The sequence below is a fragment of the Melampsora larici-populina genome, assembly GCF_000204055.1.
Source record: "Melampsora larici-populina 98AG31 unplaced genomic scaffold MELLAscaffold_3, whole genome shotgun sequence".
Lineage (NCBI taxonomy): Eukaryota > Fungi > Basidiomycota > Pucciniomycetes > Pucciniales > Melampsoraceae > Melampsora > Melampsora laricis-populina.
The window spans coordinates 1,879,727-1,903,315 of record NW_006768767.1 but is presented as its reverse complement, the minus strand read 5'-3'; the positions used below and the strand labels follow the sequence as shown (position 1 = coordinate 1,903,315).

General features: G+C 40.6%; 4 protein-coding genes across 4 annotated transcripts; 2 read left to right on the top strand and 2 right to left on the bottom strand.

Annotated features, from left to right (window-relative positions):
* Positions 1–2,012: 2,012 nt before the first annotated feature.
* On the top strand, positions 2,013–5,475 carry MELLADRAFT_90956 (multi-copper-oxidase laccase-like protein; the record flags this gene model as incomplete). Its single annotated transcript, XM_007405242.1, has 19 exons — positions 2,013–2,028; positions 2,104–2,297; positions 2,366–2,449; positions 2,599–2,609; positions 2,695–2,714; positions 2,791–2,854; positions 2,929–2,942; positions 3,026–3,032; positions 3,100–3,231; positions 3,310–3,605; positions 3,682–3,808; positions 3,873–4,435; positions 4,516–4,598; positions 4,673–4,744; positions 4,813–4,910; positions 4,979–5,054; positions 5,137–5,159; positions 5,258–5,265; positions 5,330–5,475. The coding sequence occupies 19 exons, from the start codon at positions 2,013–2,015 to the stop codon at positions 5,473–5,475; spliced, it is 2,034 nt and encodes a 677-aa protein (XP_007405304.1).
* Positions 5,476–7,344: 1,869 nt separating this feature from the next.
* Positions 7,345–11,323, top strand: MELLADRAFT_124650 (multicopper-oxidase laccase-like protein; the record flags this gene model as incomplete). Its single annotated transcript, XM_007405243.1, has 18 exons — positions 7,345–7,828; positions 7,901–7,984; positions 8,134–8,144; positions 8,276–8,295; positions 8,364–8,427; positions 8,495–8,508; positions 8,610–8,616; positions 8,701–8,832; positions 8,898–9,193; positions 9,259–9,385; positions 9,466–9,977; positions 10,076–10,158; positions 10,257–10,328; positions 10,399–10,496; positions 10,567–10,642; positions 10,720–10,742; positions 10,849–10,856; positions 10,954–11,323. The coding sequence occupies 18 exons, from the start codon at positions 7,592–7,594 to the stop codon at positions 11,079–11,081; spliced, it is 1,992 nt and encodes a 663-aa protein (XP_007405305.1).
* A 2,997-nt stretch (positions 11,324–14,320) lies between these two features.
* On the bottom strand, positions 14,321–14,904 carry MELLADRAFT_59613 (uncharacterized protein; the record flags this gene model as incomplete). The annotated part of the gene is made up of 3 exons (XM_007405008.1): positions 14,321–14,619; positions 14,688–14,753; positions 14,820–14,904. The coding sequence occupies 3 exons, from the start codon at positions 14,902–14,904 to the stop codon at positions 14,321–14,323; spliced, it is 450 nt and encodes a 149-aa protein (XP_007405070.1).
* Positions 14,905–17,493: 2,589 nt separating this feature from the next.
* On the bottom strand, positions 17,494–19,563 carry MELLADRAFT_90953 (uncharacterized protein; the record flags this gene model as incomplete). The annotated part of the gene is made up of 5 exons (XM_007405007.1): positions 17,494–17,772; positions 17,859–18,369; positions 18,456–18,553; positions 18,729–18,988; positions 19,206–19,563. 5 exons carry the CDS (start codon positions 19,561–19,563, stop codon positions 17,494–17,496), a joined length of 1,506 nt encoding a protein of 501 aa, XP_007405069.1.
* Positions 19,564–23,589: the final 4,026 nt, after the last annotated feature.

Sequence of the window (23,589 nt, the reverse complement as noted above, 5' to 3'; positions counted from 1 at the left end):
AATTGAAAACGGCCTTTGACCATTCCGTTGCAATGTTCAATAATGACTCGCACCATACTTATTTCTTTGTTGAAGGCGTCTTCATCACCGCGCAGACTGTGACCTCGACACCGTTTGAGGCATGGAATGATGATTTGTGATACTGTATATCCCGAATCAGCCAAAAGATATTCTCCAGGGGAGAAGAACCGTTCTGGAGATTCGAAGAGCTTTGGGGAGAACAAATAAGCCATTGATGAATGAGTAGGATCAAGACAAAGACAAGGTGAAATTGAGTTGAGATAGATCAATGTATGTACTCACTTGCGAAGAACGGAAAACACGTTGGTCGTGTACACTACCACACCACCCCAATTCATAATATATCACCCGACGATGTATATCACAAACCAGCATGGTGTTGAGGGCATAAAACATCTTCCTGGTCCAATAATCCTCGGGTGTTTCATGTGGAGCTGTTGCAAGAGGAATCAGAGTTCCATCGACAAACCCCACACAGTCTTTGAAGAACGATTTCGTCCTGATTTCTTCTTTTAAAGCTGCTCGATGTTGAGTTGAAGGCCACCGGAGATATCTTGGTTCTAAATCAAGGACTGCAGTAATTAGTCGATCGGTCCAATTTCGAATACTCCCTTCTGTGAAGAGACATTTAAAAAATTAAAATTTGTTGAATCAAATTGTACATATACAGCAACCATCTCACCAGAGCAATTGAACATTCGTGCGAGATGATAATGGTCTCCACCATTTCCCGAAGTTCCTAAATTTGTCAGCCCGACCAAAGCCTGCCACCACACGGGTGCTTGCTTCATTTGCGAGTTGTTATGGAAGATCGGATTGTCTTCAATTGCATCAACAAGCTGATTGAATGCAGACTTGGACATTCGTGCCTGTCAATGAAAATTACAAATAAGTATTTGATTAAACTCGTGCATCATGATACCACTTACTAGCTTTATGAAGCCATCGCCACCTTCCTCCAACACTTGCAAAAACCAAGCATTTCGTAACTCCTTACGACCTCGTGAGATGCGGGTGAGAACAAAGCGTTTTTGATTTAGAATTCTGAGGGCGGTGTCGAGAACTTCAAGCTCTGTAATTGCACGTCTCCGGAGTTGGCGTCCGAAGTGAAGAAGTTGGTTGCTCTGATCGATAGCAGGTATTAACTCGATAAGACCAACTAGATACAAAAAAGCTGCCTTCTTTCGATTCTTGTCGGTAACAGCAAGTTGGTGACTTTTTAAAGCTTGAATCATCCGGAAGAAAAACTGAAGCCCGGCGAGATTGAGTTGAAAAGAGGCAAGTGATTCTAAATTGTTCTGAACATATGCTTTTCTTGCATGTCGTGCTTTTTGAATAGATCTCTTGAGGGCTACTTTGCGAGTAAAACGTGGCATCGATTTGTTGCTAAGTGAAGTGGTGGCAAGTTGAGTGGATATGTGAGGCGGGTGTGGTGGAAAGTGGTGATGGGATCTGGCCTTCGGGGGGTTCAAAGTTGAGAGAATCCGGCCGCGTGGCCAGATTTCAAATTACCGCAAAAAATGAAATTTGGATTTCTGGCCACGCGGCCGGATTTTCGGCCGGATTTCAACTTTGTGTCCCCTAAATGCTCGTCAAAACCGAGCTTAAATACCTCGATTATCGTATACAAGACTCGGTCTCCTACTTTGACTTCACGACCAAACAAGTATGATCTTCTATCAGGCTCAAATCCTAGTTTGATAACGAAGGACTTCGAGAAGGCGATGAAAACTTCGAATGTTTTGTTGACAATTTTATTGCAAATCCCCCCCAAAAATGACGCACGAGTGATTTCTCTTTCTTATCACGGTTACCATTTATCGATTCTGTTTATATACATTCGAATGACTTAAAACAGGTATTTAATCACCCTTTACATCTCTCAAATTCTTTTTTGCTCTCATCCAACTTTGTAAAAAGATCTTTCATACACTTTTATCCTATTAGATAACCTATATCAAGGTTTCAGTCTTTTAAATTCATCCATATACATGATGATCTCAAATTGTAAAAATTCCTCACCCAAAAGATTGTATAAATCTATCGTCCTATTCCTAGGATTTTCTTATTTCTTTCTTGAAGTGGTCAATTGTGGTACAAAATGGTCAGCAGATGCACCAAAGAGTCAATATCAACTCAGTCCTGATTTCAAGATTTGTTCAGACAAAGTCACTCGAAAGTATGAATTTGTGATCACAAACACAACGGCTGCACCAGACGGATTCCTAAGGACCGTCTTGGCTATCAATAATCAAATTCCAGGTCCTTTAATTGAGGTCAGTTTTTTTTGGTTCTTGTTTAATCGTTATCAAAAAATTGACTGCTGAGTTCTTTGATCACGTAGGTCAACGAAGGAGATTCACTAGAAGTCACTGTCGTGAATCACTCTGGAGGACCACTGACTATACATTGGCATGGTCTTTATCAGGTATGTTGATTGACCTATTTGGTTTTGCTATAAAACAGCCTAATGGAAAAATGCTAACGAACTTGAATCCTTCTCGACATTTCGTCATCACATTTTTTGTGGATGGAATTCAAACCAAACTCATTCAACGTTGTTTGACATGATTTTAGAATGGTACAAAGTGAGTCTTTGCATCTTTTCTCCAAAAGTTTTCACATCAATTTTCGGGAATTGGGGTTACTCACCCCATAAATTCTATTTTATAGTTGGGAAGATGGACCTACAGGTAAATACATTCTTCATAGCTAGAGATAAATCCAAATTAATTTGCTTGAACTATTTTTATGAATTTTCGTTACAAGGTATTACTCAATGTCCAATTGCAGCTGGTATATCCTATACCTACAAGTTTACTGTTGACAACCAGTGAGCAAATTCATGTCCATATCTTTCTTGTGTTCCTTCGAATGGTCAAATCTGACTTTGTTTGATCGTCACAGGTTCGGAACATTTTGTAAGATCTTAAATAAACGTATTTGCTTGATGACCACTTTGACTAACGCTCGAAAAAATCGAAATCTGAACGGACTGATATAGGGTATCAGTGAGTGATCAGCCTTACTTTGAAATCTGATCGTAACAACTAATCAAAGTTCTGTCTCCTTTATCAGCGCACACGCTCTAAATACAATGGCAGATGGAATCCATGGACCACTTATTGTTCATTCCACAAGAGATCCATTAGTGCGAGGTATTGATTTTGATGAAGAGGCAGTTCTAGTCTTGGCAGATTGGTACCACAAGTAAGGAAACTGCTTCATTTTACCTGAAAATGTTGCAAAAAACTGATGAATGATTTCCTTTCTTTTGATGAATTATAGTACTTCAGCCCAAATCATTCACGATATGTTTTACACCGATAAAGGTTACTTTGGTACACCTGGTACACCTAGTCCCAATTCAGTTGTCATGAATGGGGTAGGTGAATGGGATTGTAAATATGCGACTACGCAACAATTTTGCAAACCGACCACAGTCTTACCCGAGTTCAGTGTGGCAGCTGGAAATAAAATTAGATTTAGACTTATCAATTCTGGATCTCATTCTATGCTCTTCTTTTCGGCTGATGAACATGCACTTAATGTGACTGAAGCTGATGCTACTCCCGTACATGGTCGTAAGTGATGTGATTTTGATCATGATCGTTTCAATGAATAACGAGTTTTGATCAGATGATTGGAATTTCTTTGTAGCTTCAAAGGTTCATCGTCTTAAGTTTCATAACGGGCAAAGATATTCTGTTATTGTCACCATTGATTCAAAAGAAGCTGGTAACAGCTTTTACATACGTGCTTCAGCCGATACAGATTGTTGGGCATGGTGTGTCATTTCTACAATCAATTTGAGAATTTACTCGTACTAACTACTCTTCGTAAATCAACAGGGTATCAGCAGATTTACAAACCACAGCTAGAGGTATTGTTAGAGTCGCTAAACCTGGTAAAACATTATCGTCGAAAGACAAGCAAGTTAGACCAAATTCAAAGGATTGGTCAGATCCTGCCAACGGACCTTGTGTTGATCTTGATCCAGATTTGCTATCTCCAATCATACCTCAAGAAGTACCTACCACTGTTGCTGGATCTGGCCAATTTGCGAATGCCTTTGGTTTTGTCTCAGTTCTCGAAGGCGAAAAAGTGGCTAATCCACCACCACCACCATCACCACCTAGCGGTACCGGAAACCCTCGAAACACTGGAATCACTAGAAACACTACAGGAGCATCCAAGGCACTCGGTTCTGATTCTGAAATATCTTTAGGGGCATCTTTATCGACTTCTGATATACCTATCATTCTTAAACGACAAATCTCAACTGGTGTGGATAGTGCTTCCATTCCAGCTGGCACTGCTGCTTTGCCACCCAACTTCACTGTCATTCCTGGTCTTCCTACTATTCCACGTGAAGCAAGAGGTGCTTTCTTTGTGAACAATGTCACTTGGGCAAGTAAGTAACCTGATCTCTGATAAAGGGTTACTGATTGATGATGAGCTGACCAGATAAATGGTGAATATGTAACCTTTTAGCATATCCTTATCAACCTATCATGCATGATCTTGCACCAGGAGGTGTAGGAAAGGTTAACAGTGACAGAGTGGCAAATGTAGTAGTGAGTGATATTCTAATCACCCAATTCACCTTTCTGAACTTTGGCTCATGGGCTTGCCTTGTTTGGGTACGCAGTATCCTACTGAAGATTGGTATGATTTATATCTTGTCAACATGGATCCAGCTTTGGCCCATGCTTATCACTTGGTGAGTTATGAGATGCTACAGAAATTCAAAATGATTACTAATCTGATAAAAAAACAATAATTTGTTAGCATGGAATGGATATGCATATAGTTGCAATTGGACAAGGTCAACCTACACCAGAAAGCTTGGCTAAATTAGATTATAATACTAAGAATCCATTAAGAAGGTAAATCAATCACTCAAACCTGATGAAAAATTAAATCTAGACTCAAGTTTCTTTTGATGAACTCCCAGGGATACTATTGCAATTGCAGCTGGTACATTTGTGGTAGCTAGATTATTCACTGATCTTCCTGGAGTTTGGGCTATGGTAAGTTTTCTTTTTGAGTTCTAGTTGTTGTATGTAGTTTGAGACAATTGATTGATCATGTTTTGTGTTGATTCAAATTTAGCATTGTCATTTTGGGTGGCATTTGTAAGTTCTGGTTGAACTGATCATCAAAAGAGTTGAGGATCTGACTGGCATTTTTTATTTCTCATTTGGTTTCCTACCTATCAAATTCAAATATAAAGGGCCATTGGTAAGTGATCATCTGAATCTGTCTGTTTTTTGTGTATGGTCATTAATTTGTCTTTCTTAAATAGGATTTGCTGGAGTTGTGGTAGTACAACCTGATAAAATTGCAAAATTCAAAATACCAGATGAAAATTTAGCACTTTGTTCTCATGGTCAAGCAAATGAACGTGAACCTGGTCGTCGTAAAAGATCAATCATCACAGAATTCAGATGAAAAATCTTCAATAAAACTGATGAAATGTTTTTCCTCTTAGTGAAAGGTGAGTCTTTCATCCTACAATAAGATAAACTTTTTTATTTTATTTTGAATCACTAAAACCTTTTGTATCATCTTTTCTTTGAAATCATTGCATTTTTGATTTTCTAGGATTACCACATTTTGTAAATATATAGTGTTCAACTTCTACACATGGACAGATTTTAATGATATCCCTTTTTTCTCTCTTTTAAGAGTTGTAAAAACACAGATAAAACTTGTACATATATTTGATAGAGCCAACTTCTGTACTTTGGTCTCAAAAAGACCACACATCCTTTTCTCAAGACATTGATACACACGAATGAACATTATGGTTCAGAACAAAGATAATTCTGCTTGAGCTGTGGACAAATAACGCCCGCCACTTCTAATACACTCAGTGATTCACGGGTAGAGCAAGATCTAAAGGGTAATGAAGAAAATCTGTCTTAGGGATTCATCGAGACCTTGACGTGTAAGCAAACTCGACCATATCGAACTTGCAAGTGGTACCCAAAATGTGATGCTCTCGCATCGGCAACTGTACCTTGAAAGTTTCTTGGTATATAACTCTTTGGTCACCATAGAAGATGACGTCAACGAAGGATACACACATACACACTCCGTTGTAAGAACGTCTCAAGGAGTCCGTATGGCTTCGTTGAGCTCAAGCTGAGGCTCTGTTCAAACCGAGTTGTATGGATGACTTATAAGCCAGCCGGGTTCGCACTGGGCAGGGCATGAATCGCACAACTGGCGCGTGACGGATGCACGATGAGCTTCTGGAATCTGGAGGAGCAATCAAAAGATTCGGGAAGGATGTACCGCTGTGCTTTGCCTATCGGCGGGTACAAGCCCTCGTCCGGGACCCATGGTGGATCAAAAGCTTCTTGCAATTGTTCGATCGAGTTCTTTTATCAATTCTTGAACTGCTTTTGATTACCTTTATTAACTTAAAGATGAAAGATGATACGATCTTATCCATTCCACTGGTGCTTGATCACTTGAAAGGTGTTTGGGAATGGACGATTGGTTTGAATCAGTGCCATCGCATCATCTCGGTTGATGACTAGAATTGGATCGACATCCTTTCATATCAGATTCTCAGTTCTATTTGACCACAGCCAAACCTCATTTTGATTCAGATACAGTCGTTTGCAAAAAGCTTGTCCAAATTTGCCCGCAAAACTCGAGCGATTTGGGATCATTTGGCAGTGAATTTGTGACAAGCTTTTTGAAAACGACTGTATTTCCATTGATATGATCCAGACTCTTTGACTAAAACCATTCAGTCTGTTCTCGGTCCAACAACTTGATGGTCGTATCTCCCTTCCTCAACTAAAGACTAGAGCTTCATCCATGTCGGTGAAGGCGGTTTCCTCCGGGTATCCTCATCATCTTCATTATCGGTTCACCACGGTAAACAAGAACCTGACCTGCAAACAGTCCTAACAGCTGAAAGGAATCAAGGATAGTTATGATCTTCAGGGTGTAAAGAAAATTTGCGGGATACAAAGTAGAATCCGGGTGCCGGATTCTACTTTGTATCCCGTAATTGATCCACTTTCCCTCCACAGCGATCATGACATCAGTCAGCCCTCGCTGTTTGTCTTTTCCTCAATCGTAACCTGTTTGTACAAATTGATGCTGTTCCTGTACATTTACCTTTTTTTAGCTTATGAAACGCAATGGTAAAAGGGTTTCTTGGCTACTCATAATGAGTATAATGAGTTCTAACCAAACCCACAGAGCTTCTATCCTCACGCCGCGCTCATACCTCATTGAAACTCGATTTCATATCACCTGCCTTTCTGCATCTTTAAAACATATAATTCTGATCCCATAAAAGGGTCGATCATCATTCTTCAGCGTTTGAACTCGTGAATGCCATCCACTTGTGAATTTCACCAATTTCATTCTTACCTCGCCAATAGTATATACTCAGTAGCTTCATAGAAATTCAAGCTTTGAATTTCATTTTCACAGAAGACTTTTTTAACGTATCTGGTGTTCATATTTATAAAACTTCAACCTCTTTAGTATACGAACTGAATAGGCGGAAATTAATTGAGAGGCCCAAGTATCAAGTATCATGCACTTTCAGAACATTTTACTTTTCTTCATCGGATTTGTCTATATCGGAACATGTTTTCCTCAGAAGAAATTGGCACAACCTAGTACTGAATACATCCTAGGCGATTTCGATATCAATTCTGGGGCCGTTACAAGGAAATTCGAGTTTGTATGCACCAATACTACAGCTTCACCAGATGGATTCTTGCGCGGTGTTTTAGCGATCAACAATCAAATTCCAGGACCATTGATAGAGGTTAATTGTCATTTTTAAACCTCGATTCACAAAGTTTTCGAGATAATAAAGATTCCATGTTTTGGATTACAGGCGAATGAAGGGGATCATCTTGATATCACTGTGATCAACAATTTAGATAGCGCTTTGACTATTCATTGGCACGGGCTCTATCAGGTGATTAATTTTTCTCCCACTTCTCACTTCCCCACTGTTTCATATCTCAATTCATATGAGAGAGCTCTGACGAGATCATCTCCAAAACTGACCAATTCTCGCCTCTGACAATTTTGCTCACGCCTTTTCATCGATGAAAATGATTCCAGAATGGCACAAAGTGAGTCGATCCTATGCATACCATAGTCTTATCTCGTGTTTCCCTGGTTTATTTCTATATATATTGAACCTATGATGTAAAATCACTGACTATTCGCATCAAACTACACCTTGTGATGACTGATCTCTCAGTTCAGAAGATGGGGTAACAGGTAAGGACCTTTATTGCGATGTCTGTAGAGAGGGTTTGGAGAATCAAGACCTTTGTGTCCATCACTAGGCATCACGCAATGTCCCATTCCATCAGGCGGAAGGTACACCTATAAATTTCAATTGAATGGCCAGTGAGCAACGAGCTTTTATAGATTCTCCCAAAAAAGGTGATAAGCTCACTATTTATGAATCTTTTAGGTTTGGTACATTTTGTGAGCCTTCAGAACCAGAGAATTCTCATGCGGACTGACCAACTAACATTATCAAAAATTGAATGTCACTCGTCTGACAATTGATTTTGACATCTACGTAGGGTACCAGTGAGCTTTTGCACCCTTTTCCAAGAAATTATTTGAGTGAAGACGCTAATACTGTGTCTTTATTTTGGATCTTCTGTCTGGCAGTGCACATCATCAAAATCTTCTGGCAGATGGACTCTATGGTCCTCTTATCATTCATTCGCCACGAGATCCGTTGAAAAGAGGAATAGACTTTGACGAAGATGTGGTGCTGATGATAGCAGATTGGTATCACAAGTATGCTTTGAAAAACTGTCATACGAAAAAACTCTCACTGAAACCTCTTGTTGTTCATTCAACAGTACTTCTTCAGAAATTGTTAAACACATGTTATCTGAACCAGGTTATTTCGGTACTCCAGCAGCTCCTAGTCCCAATTCTGTCATTATGAACGGAATTGGAGATTGGGATTGTAATCGATTTGCAACAATTCATCAAAGATGCGAAAAAACGAATTCTTTACCAGTCTTTAATGTAGTAGGAGGAAAAAGGATTCGATTTCGAATCATCAATGCAGGTTCTCATGCTATGATTTATTTCTCTGGTGACGAACATTCACTTAATGTTACAGAAGCGGATTCAACCCCTGTCTATGGACGTAAGTTTTTCACACTACTTTTGATCTTAAAAAGTTCAAACAAATTGATCATATGATGATGTCAGCTTCTAATGTACATAGAATCAAGTTTCATAATGGACAGCGTTACTCTGTAATTATCAATACTCAAGAAAAAGAAGTAGGAAGTAGCTTTTATTTGCGAGGAACGATGGATACTGATTGCTTTGCTTGGTTAGTGAATTAACTCCAACCCATCATCGTTTCTTGAAACTCGACTTGGAGGAGAGCTAAATGATTTTGAAATGTATCAGGGTGGCGGGTGATATACAGAAGACAGGTTTGGCTATTGTCCGCGTTATAAAACCTGATGAAGATATGAAATCATTAAAAGAATTTACGATACCTAATACTAAAGATTGGTCTGATGAAAAAGCTGGATCGTGTGTAGATCTCGATCCAGAATTACTAAATCCAATCATTCCAATCGATGTCCCTGAAACAGTAGCTGGATCTGGTACTCTAGCAAACGCATTTGGATTTCAAGTGATTTCTACTGGAGTTTCTATTCCTCGTGATCAAGCTTCTAAATTATCTTCCGAACCTAGATCTATTTCATCATCATCATCATCATCATCATCACCATCATCATATAGTTCGCCAATCTCACGGATCAAGCAAAGACAACTGAAACTCGATAGTACAAGGAAAGTTTTACCTCTAGGAACTGCCACTTCATCAGCTCCAGAGAAAAATCAAGATGGACCTCCACCCACTCCCGCAGGCGCACGAGGAGTGTTCTTTGTCAATGATGCCAACTGGAAGAGTTAGTAGTCTCATCTAAAACCTGGATTGGTCGATGAGATATGAACACTGACATATTCTACAACTTATTTTCTTGCTTTTGGTTCGGATAAATAACAGCATATCCATACCATCCTGTTCTTCATGATATGTTACCAGGTGGCCCGGGTTCTTTAGATAATGCAGAAATAGCAAATGTTGTAGTAAGTCCGGATCAGCTCTTCATTTATATTCATCAAGCCAAATGAACTACTAAGTCTAATATTGTTTGATTGCCTCGCTTTCTTTTTGGAATACGCAGTACCCAAACGCTGAATGGTATGACCTTTATCTCGTCAACCTGGATCCAGCTATAAGTCATTCCTATCACTTAGTAAGTAACACTTCTTTCACCCTGTTTCTGAAAGAGGTATCTTAAAGCTATATATTTTTGTGGTTTATAGCACGCTATGGATATGCATCTGGTGGCATTTGGAAAAGGGAAACCAACACCTGAGAACTTGAGCAAACTAAAATATCGTACAAAGAATCCACTGAGAAGGTAAGAAAGATTTTTATCTTTTTATTGTAAAATGAAGTTGACATTGATTGTATGTTTTTTTGGGAAATAGGGATACTATAGTTATTGACGCAGCTTCATATGCTGTTGTGAGGGTTTTGGCTGATATACCTGGAGTTTGGATCATGGTACGTATGAAATTATTTTTTGATTTAATTACTTTCTTTGTGTGAACCTGATCATCTGTTTATGATTGTCTACTTAGCACTGTCATATAGGTTGGCATTTGTACGTGATTTTATCTGTTTATAAGAATCTTTTGATGGGTGTTCCGATACGTCTCATATATTGACCTTTCAATGATCCTTTTTCATCTGAATGAACCGCCTAACAGGGCTGGAGGTAAGTCAAACAGAATTTATAATCAAATGCTTTTATAGAGTGACTCCCGCAATTTTTTTGGACCTGATTTGTTTTTTTGGTCTTTTTCTTTTTGTAGGATTTGCAGGTGTAGTAATTGTACAACCTAATAAAATTAAACAACTTAAAATTCCTAATGAAAACAAATCATTATGTAAAAACAGAAAAAGTCCTTTAAATCAATATCAACCAGGTAAACGTCGTTAAAAATGTTTGAAATGTTTTCTTTTTTTCTTCTTTTCTTTCTTGAAGCATCATTTATTGAAATCTCTAATGATGCATTATTATTAAATTTTATTTATTTGAATTATTTTATTGTTTTCCAACCATTTTTATCATTGTTTGTAGAAATCTTTGATGTGATTTATTTGAATAAATGTAAGTTCGGTTGATTGAATATTTGTATTATGTTTGAAGCAAAGAGACGATTATGTTACGTTATGTTATGTATGTACGTCCATTCCTCGTTCATCAGGGAAGCAAGTAGTGTGAGGTGAATCATAAGGAGTTTGTGAAACTCTGGACTTTTACCATCTGAGTTCAACCTCCGGGTAGAGTTTGCTTGAAACTCCCCAAGCCTATCCTTCCACCTATGATCCTAGTCTTTGCCTAAGACTCAATAATCATTGCGTGGTGTGGGGATGGCCCCAAAGGGTGATGGTGCTCGGAAAGGAGCCTGAATAGACTCGTCTTCGAGAAACACCACCTGTGGGGCGAGAACAGACCTGAGAAGGTTCTACTTCTCAACCCGGGAGGAGGGTGGGTTTTTTTCTAAAATTTTCTATAAGGAGAGTTCTTAGAAAAGAATGCTACTTGCTGAGGAAGTGCAGGTGCGGCTAGGAAGAAATCCAGAAGATGGAAGTGGGAAAAAAAAAAATATTTCACATCTTCTATTTCTTCCAAATCAGTCGAGGTCTGATGTCAACCAAACGGGCGTGACATCTCCGACCCGTGATTCCTTCCTGCACCCGAAGTCCCTTCCCTTCTTCCTGGAATGGACCTCAGTGTACAACCGCAGGCTATAGAACACTAACAATTAATTTATAGGGAAAATTTCAACTCAACCAAGTTCCTTGTGCAGAGGTCTAACATATCAAGTGATGCCCAAGGCACAAGGGACTTATATGAAATATGGATTTTGGCACAGAAGGTATTGCAATTTAGTAGAGGAAATCTTAGATTTCCAGCTCATCAAATTTCAAATTTCATTTTTTTTTAAAAGTGGTCAGGGAGAGCACCTGCTTCTCAGCAAGAGATCCCTTGGTTCAAAATTTTCAAAAAAAACTAAGGGCATGTTCACTTGAGGAATTTCTGACCAGAAATCACATTCTGTAAATTTTTTAACACAAAAATGAAAAATGCACAACCAAATAGACACTTGAAATTTTGCAGAATGTGATTTCTCACCAGAAATTGCTTAAGTGAACACACCCTAAAAGTTTCCCTTACACGGTCAACACAGTCCCACATAGATTCAATGGATGACTGCAGACCACTGGTAGCACAGCCAACAAATTTACCTCAGATTTTTCAATACAAAGTATCATTGGACTTAAATTCTTTGACAAGATCTGTCTGGGGATTTGCATCCAATGATGCCTTGGATTCCGTGTCCTGAGGTATCTATGTTGGTGGTGTAGTGTAAGCCTGAATTTTGATTCACCTGTGGTAATAGATATACATAGATGTATATTTAGCCATTGTTAATAACTATATTGGTCATCAGATCTTTTGAATATCTTTGAGTGTCCATCCTCAACAATCAAGTGACACCCAGTGTCATCTGGAGTCATGAAGCTTTGAAATCAAAACAGTCCCATCAACTTACAAATACACCACAAACAATATATCAATGACTGAACCAATGCTGCCTTCCCTTCTTGTGAACGGCATGTCAAATTCTCAAAAGAAAATTGGGAATTTCCTTTAAATGATATAGTAATGGAACCACCAATAGATTTAAAAAGACTCTTTAAAGAAAGGACCTAATGAATTTAAAAAATACCAATTTCTAATGCACAACAAATACTGGAGAAGAAAGAGAGAAAGCTATTAAAAGATATAGAGAATTGCAATTTGAAAGAAGAAAGATCAAGTGGTCAAATTAATGAGTCTTGAAAAGTTGTATGTGTTTTTTGTTTTTGATACATCCAATGTGTGAGATTTGTTTACTGTCTTTCTGGAAAAGCTAACAAATTATTGAGCTGATCTCAACATTTTTGACCCGGCAAAATACCTCCACCTGTGTCTTGCCCCACCCCAGATCAATATTGTCTTCTGGTCTCAAGGAACCTGACTGGGATCTGACTCTCAAGTCCAACTGGTCTGCCATATGCACCAGTGATTGACAACACGGCTTGCATAATCCCATCTGATGCTTGATCACACAGAGTCACCCAAACCTGCTTACCACCTCACCCACCCCTCAGTGCAATACAAATTTGACTTGACCACCACCTTTCCTTTCCTTTTAACTTGCTTTTCAAATTGTACCAATTGTATTACTCACCTGGCATGTTCATGTCAGCAACAAGTAGCAAAACAGGCCAGAAATTTTGAAGCAATCATCTGACTAATCTTTGCTTGTAGTATCAACTTGGCTCTATCAATTCAAGACTACACAATTCCTTTTCTACCTTACCTTTAGTGTAGAGGCAGCCAAACAGAATCTGACTCCTCACATTTGACCTCTGCACAGGGGGCTTAGTTAAGCGGTTAAGAGAATTTTACACTCAACGATTTACACTCAATATGGAGTGTAAAATCGCATGAGTGTAAAATTCTACATATGTGGGCGCATTTACAGTTTTGCACTCAATCTCGCCGAATTTTTGGGGTGCAAAAATTTGCGTGTAAAATTTTGAGTGTAAAATTCCACCTTGACATGCGCTATTTACAAATTGCGCGCGAACTTTTTACACACAATATGATGTGTAAAAGACATGTGTGCAAATTTGTATTTTTACCGCGTAAACCTTAATTTTGCCCTCCATCCTCTTACACACAATAAGGAGTGCAAACACCCGGAATGTAAATAAGCAATAATCCACCCCCCAAATGTGATTTTACACTTTAACTTTGTGTGTAAAATATTTGAAACTTATAGGAGGAAAAGTGAGGAGGAAATAACTTTTCCTCCTATAAGTGTTTTATTTTTGAGATTTCCTTTTGGAGATCTCCTTCCAGGCACATAACTCACTCTCATCTCACTTTTCTCACTTTGCTCACTTTTCTCATCAACACAATTCCACCACTTAATTGGCCAAGTTACATTCCATCAACAAGGCCCGCCATTTAAACACACAAGACAAAACAAAGGAAGAAAGAAACACAACTCCCGCGCTTACCATTGCGATCCTAGCCAAGTAGACATTTGGTTGGTACATATAAATACATGTATCACGACAAAGAAAGATGTACTAAAACAAGATATCAAGCAATCAAAACTATTTTACCTTCCTCCCCTTAGGCTTAGCTGAAGCTTTTGGCTTCTTGACCACCCCATCCCCATCATTTCCCTGAACTTGAACTACTTGAGGGGTAGCACGTTTCTTTGAGTTGGTTGCTTTCTTGGGTGCCGTGCCAACTTTGGAAGCAGAAGGAGCCGAAGGGTTGACGGGCCTATCTGGTGGTGGTACAGGTTGCTTGACACGGATGTGCAGCGCTCCAGTGTCAGTACCGCTAGGTTCCAAGGTAGGTGGTGAGTCTTCAACACTTTCGGGCACATTGCTCATATAGTTTGACACTGCGAAACCAATTCCAAATGGTCAGTGGGATAAGACTTACGATAAATCATTAGGCAGTGTGACTTACTTTGATTTGGCGCAGGCGCAATTGTGCATACGTCATCAGTCCCTTCAGTCTTCACTTGGGTGACAGCTAGAGGGAACAGAAATATGTTAGGAATAAATGTAAATAAAAGCAAAACTTTCAGATGAAACTTACCAAGTGTTTTGAAAGCATCCTTGGCCTTGTTGCTGCCAACACGCACGGATGCAGCTGAAGGAGCAGAGTGTTCTACTTCTAACATTTGCTCCTCAAGACCCTCCAAGTCCTTGGTTGAAACAAACGGAACATCGCCTGGTGCATCCGGGTTTTTGTTGGCTATTTTAGCTACGCCGCGCTCAATGATTGTGCGTTCTTCGGTTGTAGGCTGGCGTGAGTATACTAACCAACTGGTATGGGGTTGGGCCCCCGAGATCAACCCTAGATCCCTACCGAGAAGTTGGGATTGACCATCATCTTTACGATCATTGAAATACCATACCCCACGTGCACCATCAAGGTATCTGACGAGCTTGCACCAATAATGATGGGAAGCCCAAAACCCTTGCGAAACTATCTCATACTTGATGTTGTTGAGAACAAAACATTCAGGCCAGTCCATATCCCCCATGAAGCTGTCACGTTCATCTCCTGCTAATCCTGCCACGTTTCCAAGGTGGAAATAAACGTTCATAGGCTTCTTAGTGAAATCCAAAATGTTCCGTTCGAACAATCGAGGTACATTGGCAGTGGGATCGACAGATAGTACTTGAACATCGTCGTGGATCTGAGAAGCTGCATTTGGAATAGACAAGTTACCTTGCTGCTGATGGTGGGTGGTGAGACACGTGGGGCAACAACGTGGGTTTGTAGAAAAAAGACCCTCAGTCTGCCAGATGGACACCAGTTTCGTGACGTCCGAGTAGGGCAAGTTGGCCTCTTGGAAGAGATCCGTGGTTAGCATAACAGTCGTTCAAACACTGATTTCAGAGTGTTGATGGCCGTCGAATTGTGTACATTGATAGTCACGAGTGAGGTTATAAGCGAAGAACTGTCCAATCAAAGAAGGAGAGTTGCATTCAGAGGCATTCAGGAAGTGCTCAATGAAACCATCGGCGCAGCAAAAAGAATCGGTGATGAATGAATTGGGTGCTAAAAGTTGGACGGCTGATTGAAGTGACTTGAGACCTCGTGTTAAGACCGATTTGATGTGAATACCACCGTGCATCTCTGCTGTAAGCCTGGCTGAGTAATGCCGGATGAGTTTGGCAGTTATGTCCTTACTCTTTCCCTTCAAGCCTTTGATCCACATTGGCGAAAAAGTTGGGAAGAGTGATTCCATGACAGCGGTTTCCCAGCATTGGTTGAGATTGCCGGGACTGGTGCTCGCTGAATACGACTGATAAGATGAGTGGGGATCTTGATTGATGTTGGCGGATCCTGCTGGGCGTCCAGCCTTCTTGGGGCCAAGAAGGGCATCAGTTGTGTTGGGTGGACGACCATCGTTGACATCTGGTTGGCGTCGGGTCCGCTCCTTGGACCAGCCCAAGGTTTCAACCACGGACGTCCAATTTGCACCGTACTTGACTGGGATGCCTTGTCATAGTTGATCATAGTCCCTTTTCAGAGATTCGACAAAGAGTAGAAGTTGAACAAAACCTTCAATGAGGGTACTGTGAGGGTTGGGTACTCTTTGAGAGTGCTCTATGCTCACTAAAGTTGGAAAATGGGTAGTGTAGTAATGAAATTTGATTCTTTATTTCAAATGTGTAGTATTTACAAAATGAAATAAAGAAAAGAAAGAAAGTAAAAGAGACTGATAGTCTGTTTGGATAAGTCCAGACAGACTACAGTTACATGACTCCTTGAAAGGAGGTTTGATTTATAATTAATAATTATTATAAAGTACAAAGGCTGGATCCAAGGCCCTCCTTTAATCTTTAAAGTAACAGATTAAAGAGTGAGGTGAAGGTCACTAGTCTGGTTGTTACAAAGTCACCAACTTATGGTTATTCAGAAGGTACACCAACCTGAGAGTTGATATAGGTCACTAACCTACGGTTGTTCAGAAGGTACATCAACCTGTGAGTTGATATAGGTCACTATCCTGTAGTTGTTCAAGAGGTAACTAACCTTGAATTTAATTGGAAGGTCACTAACCTAGAAATGTTCTACTTAGGGAAAGTAGAGGATCCAGAAAGGGGAAGAAAGAGATTACTTTATCTTTTAGTCAGGAAGCTGCTTTAAAGATATGAAGTGAATCACTAGTCTTATTATTATAAGACTTTTGATTATGTACTTCAATTGAACTTTAAAGGGTTCTTTAAAAGATGTGTGTAATAAATTGCTTGGGGGATTTTCTTGAATGCTGAGAGAGGAGGGGATTATATACTCTCCTCTCTAAACCTAACTGTAGTGGTATTTGTTTGTATCACAACATTGGTTTAGGGTTTGTTGTTAATGATTGTTATGATCATTATTAATTATGCTTAATTACATATACACACTAAGTATATTATGTAGTATAAGCATTTGAAACCAAAGCATTTTAACTCTTGACACTGAGTTATGAGGTGTTAATGATGTTTTATAACATACTACATGTGGTTTTAAGTGTAGATGTATATGTAATTAATATTGTTATGTGTTTTATTACATGTTACATACTGTCTATTGGCCGTATGTATATGTAATTAGGTTTGTATATGATAATTCTTTATTGCAAGTTAGTTTTGGGTACATGTATATGTACTCAGGGCTGACAGGTACAGTGGCCAGAACTGGACCCATATCGGTGATTAGTGAGATGTGTGTAAGATGCCATCTGAATTCATATTGCTACGAAAATCATGACCTACGTTAAGATGTAGTACTGTCGATGCATCGACTCTTGGCCGTTGGTGGTGTCAGGGAGATTGCCTTCAAATTCATGTCCAGGGAGTGGAGGGTCGTCCAACGGGAGACGTGGGCGCGCACAGAACAACATTGCATGGATGTCGGCTGTGTTCCACCAATCAAGCCAAGGATTCGATTTGGGAAAGAGTCGGGCAAGTTGATCAAATTTATCACCCAAGCACATTCCATTCGGTTGGTCTGGTTCAAGGAGGTCCAGAGCCAAGAATTTGAAGTTTTTCTATGCAAAAGAGATAGAGACGACTGTTAGTTTTAAGAAGTTTTGAGTTCAATTGGAAAAGGAAAGAAATCAAAACAAGACTTCACCACTTGACTGGCATCCACCACGTTGCGGTTTTTGGTGATACGAGTAATTGACTGGCAATAGTGCTCGTGGCACCCCTTCAACTTGTCCAGCGCTTTAGCAGGATCATTTTTGTTGAATACTTCCATGTACGCGGTGACAAAACCTTTCTTTTGAGCAACAGAGAAATCGACAACTTGTTGGACCAGTAGTTCGCGTTTGTGATGAGTCAGATCAGCTTCCTTGATTTGCTTGAGGAGGGTAGAGAAGTGAGCCCGATAATGGTTCACTTCTTGTCCCCATATCCAGGTCAGTTGGATCGGGATCCAGCAGTGCATAATCTCGTTGTACATCGAAGTCGTGAGGAGATACCCGTTGTGGAAAAAGCGGTACGTGACATCCAAAAGGAGACCTCCCGAGTATACCTTTCTGTTTTGGTCTCGACGAACCAGCTGCTCAGCTATCCACTCGGTTTGGAAGGTGATGTGGACGTCGGCGCCTAGGAGTGAGGTCGATATCAAGCGGAGGCCGTTCCTAGAAGACAAACGGCCAAAAAAAGTGAAAGAAATAAGTCAATGTCAAAAAGAGCAAGGAGAAGGACGGAAATAGGGAAAACTCACCGGCCCCAGTGCATTAGGTCTAAAATGAGTCGGTCACCTCCGCCCTTGGATTCTTTTTCAGGCATGAGGCCCTTTGCAACAAGTACTTTGCGTCGTAACTAGCCTAGTCGGCCAGCATTGCCAAAAGCTGGGTGTATCTCGGTGACTGGTGGGGTTACAGTGGCCCCAGCCCCAGCTCCAGCCTGACCGACCGAAAAGGATAAGTCAAGGTGCAAGTTAGCTTGGACCTTGAGGCGATATGGATAAAAGATCAGAGACATTGTTTGTACTCACTTTTAGAACCAACGGGCCTGCTTTTGGGTTCTTGACTAACTGTGCTTTGAGCGCTAACATCGCCAAAGGATCCGCTTTCTTCGAACTCGGCCACACATGCATATGGGTTCCTGAATGACAAAGTACTCCCCAGCCAGATTCCTTCTCAATGTCGATCCGACAGCTGGTTCCCGGGCATTGAGTCCAAACATGTCGTCCACTACATTTGACAGCTGGGCAAACGGGGAACCTGGACGTAGTAAGGTTTGACAAGGGAATCACTATCAGGACAAGAACCAAAAGATCATGCTTATCAGAAAGAAATAACTTAATCTTCAATCAATTCAGCGGCTTTTCCTTCTCCAGTGGGCGGTGGGGCAGCATATTCGCACACGTCATCATCACAGTGTAAAACCCCCAAGCAAGTAAACCAAATGGTCTTCCAAGGTCCAGACTTGGAGCCGCGGTTCTTTTGGGTGTGAGGATACAAGACGTGACCGAAGTTGGTGATCTGATCCTTTGCCTCACGAACAAATACCGTATCACCATTGGGATAGATGGGGTACCCTTGAGTGTCACAGGTGGTGCCATGGTCTATGTACGTCTTCAGTTTGCCGCTAGATGGAACAGGTTGCTTGAATTTCTTGCCAGTCTTCTTAGGACGGTTTCGCTTCTTCTTTTTTGTCTCAGAGGTTGTGTTGTTTGGATCTGGCAAGGGTGTGATATCGTCAAACAGGGTGGGATCGGGCTGCGCCGTGATCTGGTCAGCTACAACAGGATTGGTTGAGAAGTTTCCATCCGTCTGGGTGGGATGAGAGAGGGCAGGTTCCGAGTCGCCAGAATCATATCCCGACATGGCCAGACAAATCAGTCGCAACGTTAAGATGAATTGGTAGAATGGGAGCGATGGGTAAGAGCAATGTCGGGCCGTTGCGCTACATTACGTTATTCGGGCCATTTTGGGTAACGTATTGCTCAAATGCAGAAGCCGCACGGCCAGGATGCTAACGCAACACACAATTCACATATTTCAATTTCAGTGCAACGATACATTCTTTGGACGGCCGGAAACAAAAAAAAACGCAACGGAATCAGTGCAGAAAAAGCAACAACGCAACGTTTTTTTGGCTGTGCCACTACAAGATCAGCTAAAGTAGAATAAAAAAGAAACTTTGTCTTTGCTCAACAACAAAGAAGTTAACAGCGTTTATTTGAAATTTTATAGAGACTGAGTAAGAATTTTTTTAAGAAGCAAAGCAAAGTCATATCAAAAATTTGGAAAGGAAAACTTAAAGTTATCAAGTATTATTAATTTGAAGGAGGCGAAGGCTAAGTAGGAGCCTTCTCTTTTCCTTTAGATCGCTTCTTGACAGATTCCTCCCAAGCCTCAATCACCAAGCCCACTTCTTCAAAATCGTCAGTAATCGGCACCCCCTCACGTAGCCACAAGCGACTCCCTACGCACATCTCGATGGTGCGAGGCTTCAAACGTCCTCGCACGGCAGTTGCCACATCGGCAGCCGCCGAAAAGGTCCGCTCGGCTGCAGCTGAAGAACCTGGAACCGAAAGGTAGTCCCATGCTAATGATGCCAGGACAGGATACTTATGTTCATGTTCCTGGATATGGGGCAATTACATCTGTGATCAGTGAAACGCACAATATGTAAATAGTGAAGTAAACTACATACCTTCCACCATTGAAGAACAGGCTTAGGACTGTTCTCCATACCAGGTGAAATCAAGGGGTCCTCACCCTTCAAATACAGCTCAAGCTCATTAGCTACCAAAGGTGTTGCAGTCTCATAAAGTTGATATATATCGGGCACACTAGCTTCCGGGGCTTCACTTCGAGGACTTTGCGGTGAATTGGAGGGAATATTGAGTGCCGACTTGCGTTTCGAAAACTCGGTGTGAAGGTAATCGGTGGCGTGGAAGGTTCGCTCATGCTCCGGTCCAAGGGCGTGTTCAAAAAATCGTAAGCGAAGGGCAGGGTGACAAATTGCCGCCATGAGAAGGGTGTTACAGCCAAGAGCTTCCTCATAGTACACCTTTGTATGTTCGATACAAGCTTGAAAAAACGGTTGCATGCGGTCATCAGGTGGAATAGCTGCCGATCGAGCTCTCAAAGAGGTGAGTAGAGTTTGATATTCGGCAAGGACCATACACCCAGTGGGTGCATTGGCCTCCATTCGCTTAGTCAAAGTTTTGATGTGAAACGTACCTATTTCACATAACATACCTGTCACAAGTATGTTACACTACACAAAATGTCATCTTTACCGGGCGGTAAAGAAAACTACTGACATAGAAAAGTCCTGAGGCAACAGGAAGAGAGCTAAAAATCTGAAAAAATATGCACCTTGTTCCTAGATGTTGGGGCGTCATGACGAGTATTTTTTTGTATTTTACACACAGATATTGGTTAATGTACTAACAATAAAGGCTGAGAATCATCAAAAACCCACCTGTAACAATACCTGAAATTTGGCCCTTGACTTTGAAGACAGGATTTTGGAATCTTCAAACATCAATAACTTTTGCATTTCTGAATCAAATCACTCGATTTGAAGTGCATTAAAAAGTTGAGCCTTTCCTCTACATTTTTCATTGAGACATCACATCTGTAGCTGGTCTAAAAAAGATCCTACAGAGCTATTCATGCAGAACTGTTTGAACATATGTAGAGTGTTTAAATGACTAGATAGCACCTTACTAACATTATGAAGTGTGAAGGAGAATGGTTCAGCTTTTGAATGAACCAAAAATCGAGTTATTTGGAGCAGAATTGCAAAAGTTATTGAAGTTTTTAGACCACAAAATATTGTCTTCATACTCATGACCCAAATTTCAGGTATTGTTACATGTGAGTTTTTGTTGATTTTCAGTGTTTATTGTTAGTACATAAACCAATATCTGCGTGTAAAATACAAAAAAATACTCATCATGACGCCCCAACATCTAGGAACAAGGTGCATATTTTTCCAGATTTTTAGCTCTCTTCCTGTTCCCTCAGGACTTTTCTATGTCAGTAGTTTTCTTTACCGCCCGGTAAAGATGACATTTGGTGTAGTGTTAGCATATCTACTCCGAAATAAAATTTGTGACATAAAATGATAACGCACCGGTATGTAGGATTTAAAAATCGGCCCCGACCAATAGCGTAACCACGTTACGGTGCAGTGCGATAACGGCGGAAGGTAGCGTAACCGGCCCGACGTTGGTAAGAGGATTTGATGTGGTCGAGTTGACAATTTTGATAAAAGTTGTAAAATTGGATTAAAGGGTACAATTGGCAGTAGTACGTCAATTGGTGGGGAAAGAAGGGAAGGAGGACCACGGTTTCTTCAATGTGAGAATGAGGAATAGGGGACTTTGATTTGGATCGTATTGTTTCAATCCTCTTCAGTTGGAAACCGGATCCATTGGGGTGTGGTGGTGGACGCAAGATCCATGTCATCTTGCTTAGTGCGAGTTCGTTTGTTTGAATATTGGTCAGTATTGATATTCCGGAAGCTTGAGATGTGGTTCCAAATAGGTCATTTGAACCTGCCGAAGATCACATCTAGGATGAGGTGAGCTTAGTCCCGTGAGCTTTGACCTTTGAGCGTTCGAGGGGGTTGTACGACAGTTGAAATCGATGAGGGAGTGGTGAACTCCTTGATATGAGTGGAGTTTGTCAATAGAGGTGCAGGTATGAGGATTCAGCATGGGCTTGCAGAGCTGGGAATTCCGATTGGAATGCCCGGTTAATCCGGGATTAGCCATAGCCGAGCGGTTGGGGTTGATGATGCGTGTGTAAATTTCCATTTCTGGGGTAGCCTTTTAAAAAAAAACATTCGAGGGGTTTACCCCCGTTTTGGAGTGTAAACGCGATTGAAGGGCAAAATTAGGGATTTGGTGGTGAAATTAGATATTTACACCCTTATTTTTTTACACATCATATTGTGTGTAAAAAGTCACGTGCAAATTTGTAAATGGCGTATGTCACGGTGGACTTTGACACTCAAAATTTTGCACCCAAATTTTTGCACACCAAAAATTTGGCGAGATTGAGTGCAAAACTGCAAATGCGCCCACGTATGTAGAATTTTACACTCATGTGATTTTACACTCCATATTGAGTGTAAATTGTTGAGTGTAAAATTTTATCGACCCTTAGTTAAGTTACAGCCGTTGTGAGAACTAACAGTAACTTTTTTTTATTTTGTGTTGTGTTGAGATTTAATCCAAAACTGGCAAAAACTAAAAAAAACTCCTTTTTGACCATGAGTACCGTGGGATACAGGCATATTGCAGGAGCCAAAACAAGGTTTAGGCCTGTGAGATAAAAAAAAACTGAGTTTTGGACCAAAGATTAAACTCTAGTTAAAACTCGGCGACACCCATCACCTCAAAACTTACCAATAGTTCTCACAACGGCTGTAATGACACCGCGGGAATCAATGGGTATGAAACCCGATTGAAGAAAGTTGCGGTGACAGAGTCCGCAACTTTCTCGAATCACGGGTCTCGTTTGCAATACGTTCACATTACGTTCGCTGGCCGCCCTCTACAGCACACCCTGACTCATCATTCAACATCCGGCATTCACCACCACTTCGATTATCATCGACCCATCTCAATTCTTCTCGATAACGAACATCAACCACCTCGGTCTATGAAACCATATACGAGATTTAACACTTAACCTGCATCACATCTGTTTGATAAAGTTTGATATCTTCATTGTGTTTGTTCATACGTGATTTTTTTGGTTAAAGCTACTGATTATCTTCCGATGTGCGCATTACTCTTGTTGGAGAAAGTGTATAACCCCAATGTAGTGTTTTTCCATCATGTAAGAGAAAATCACAATCAATTTGAGTGAAGTAGAGTGAATTTC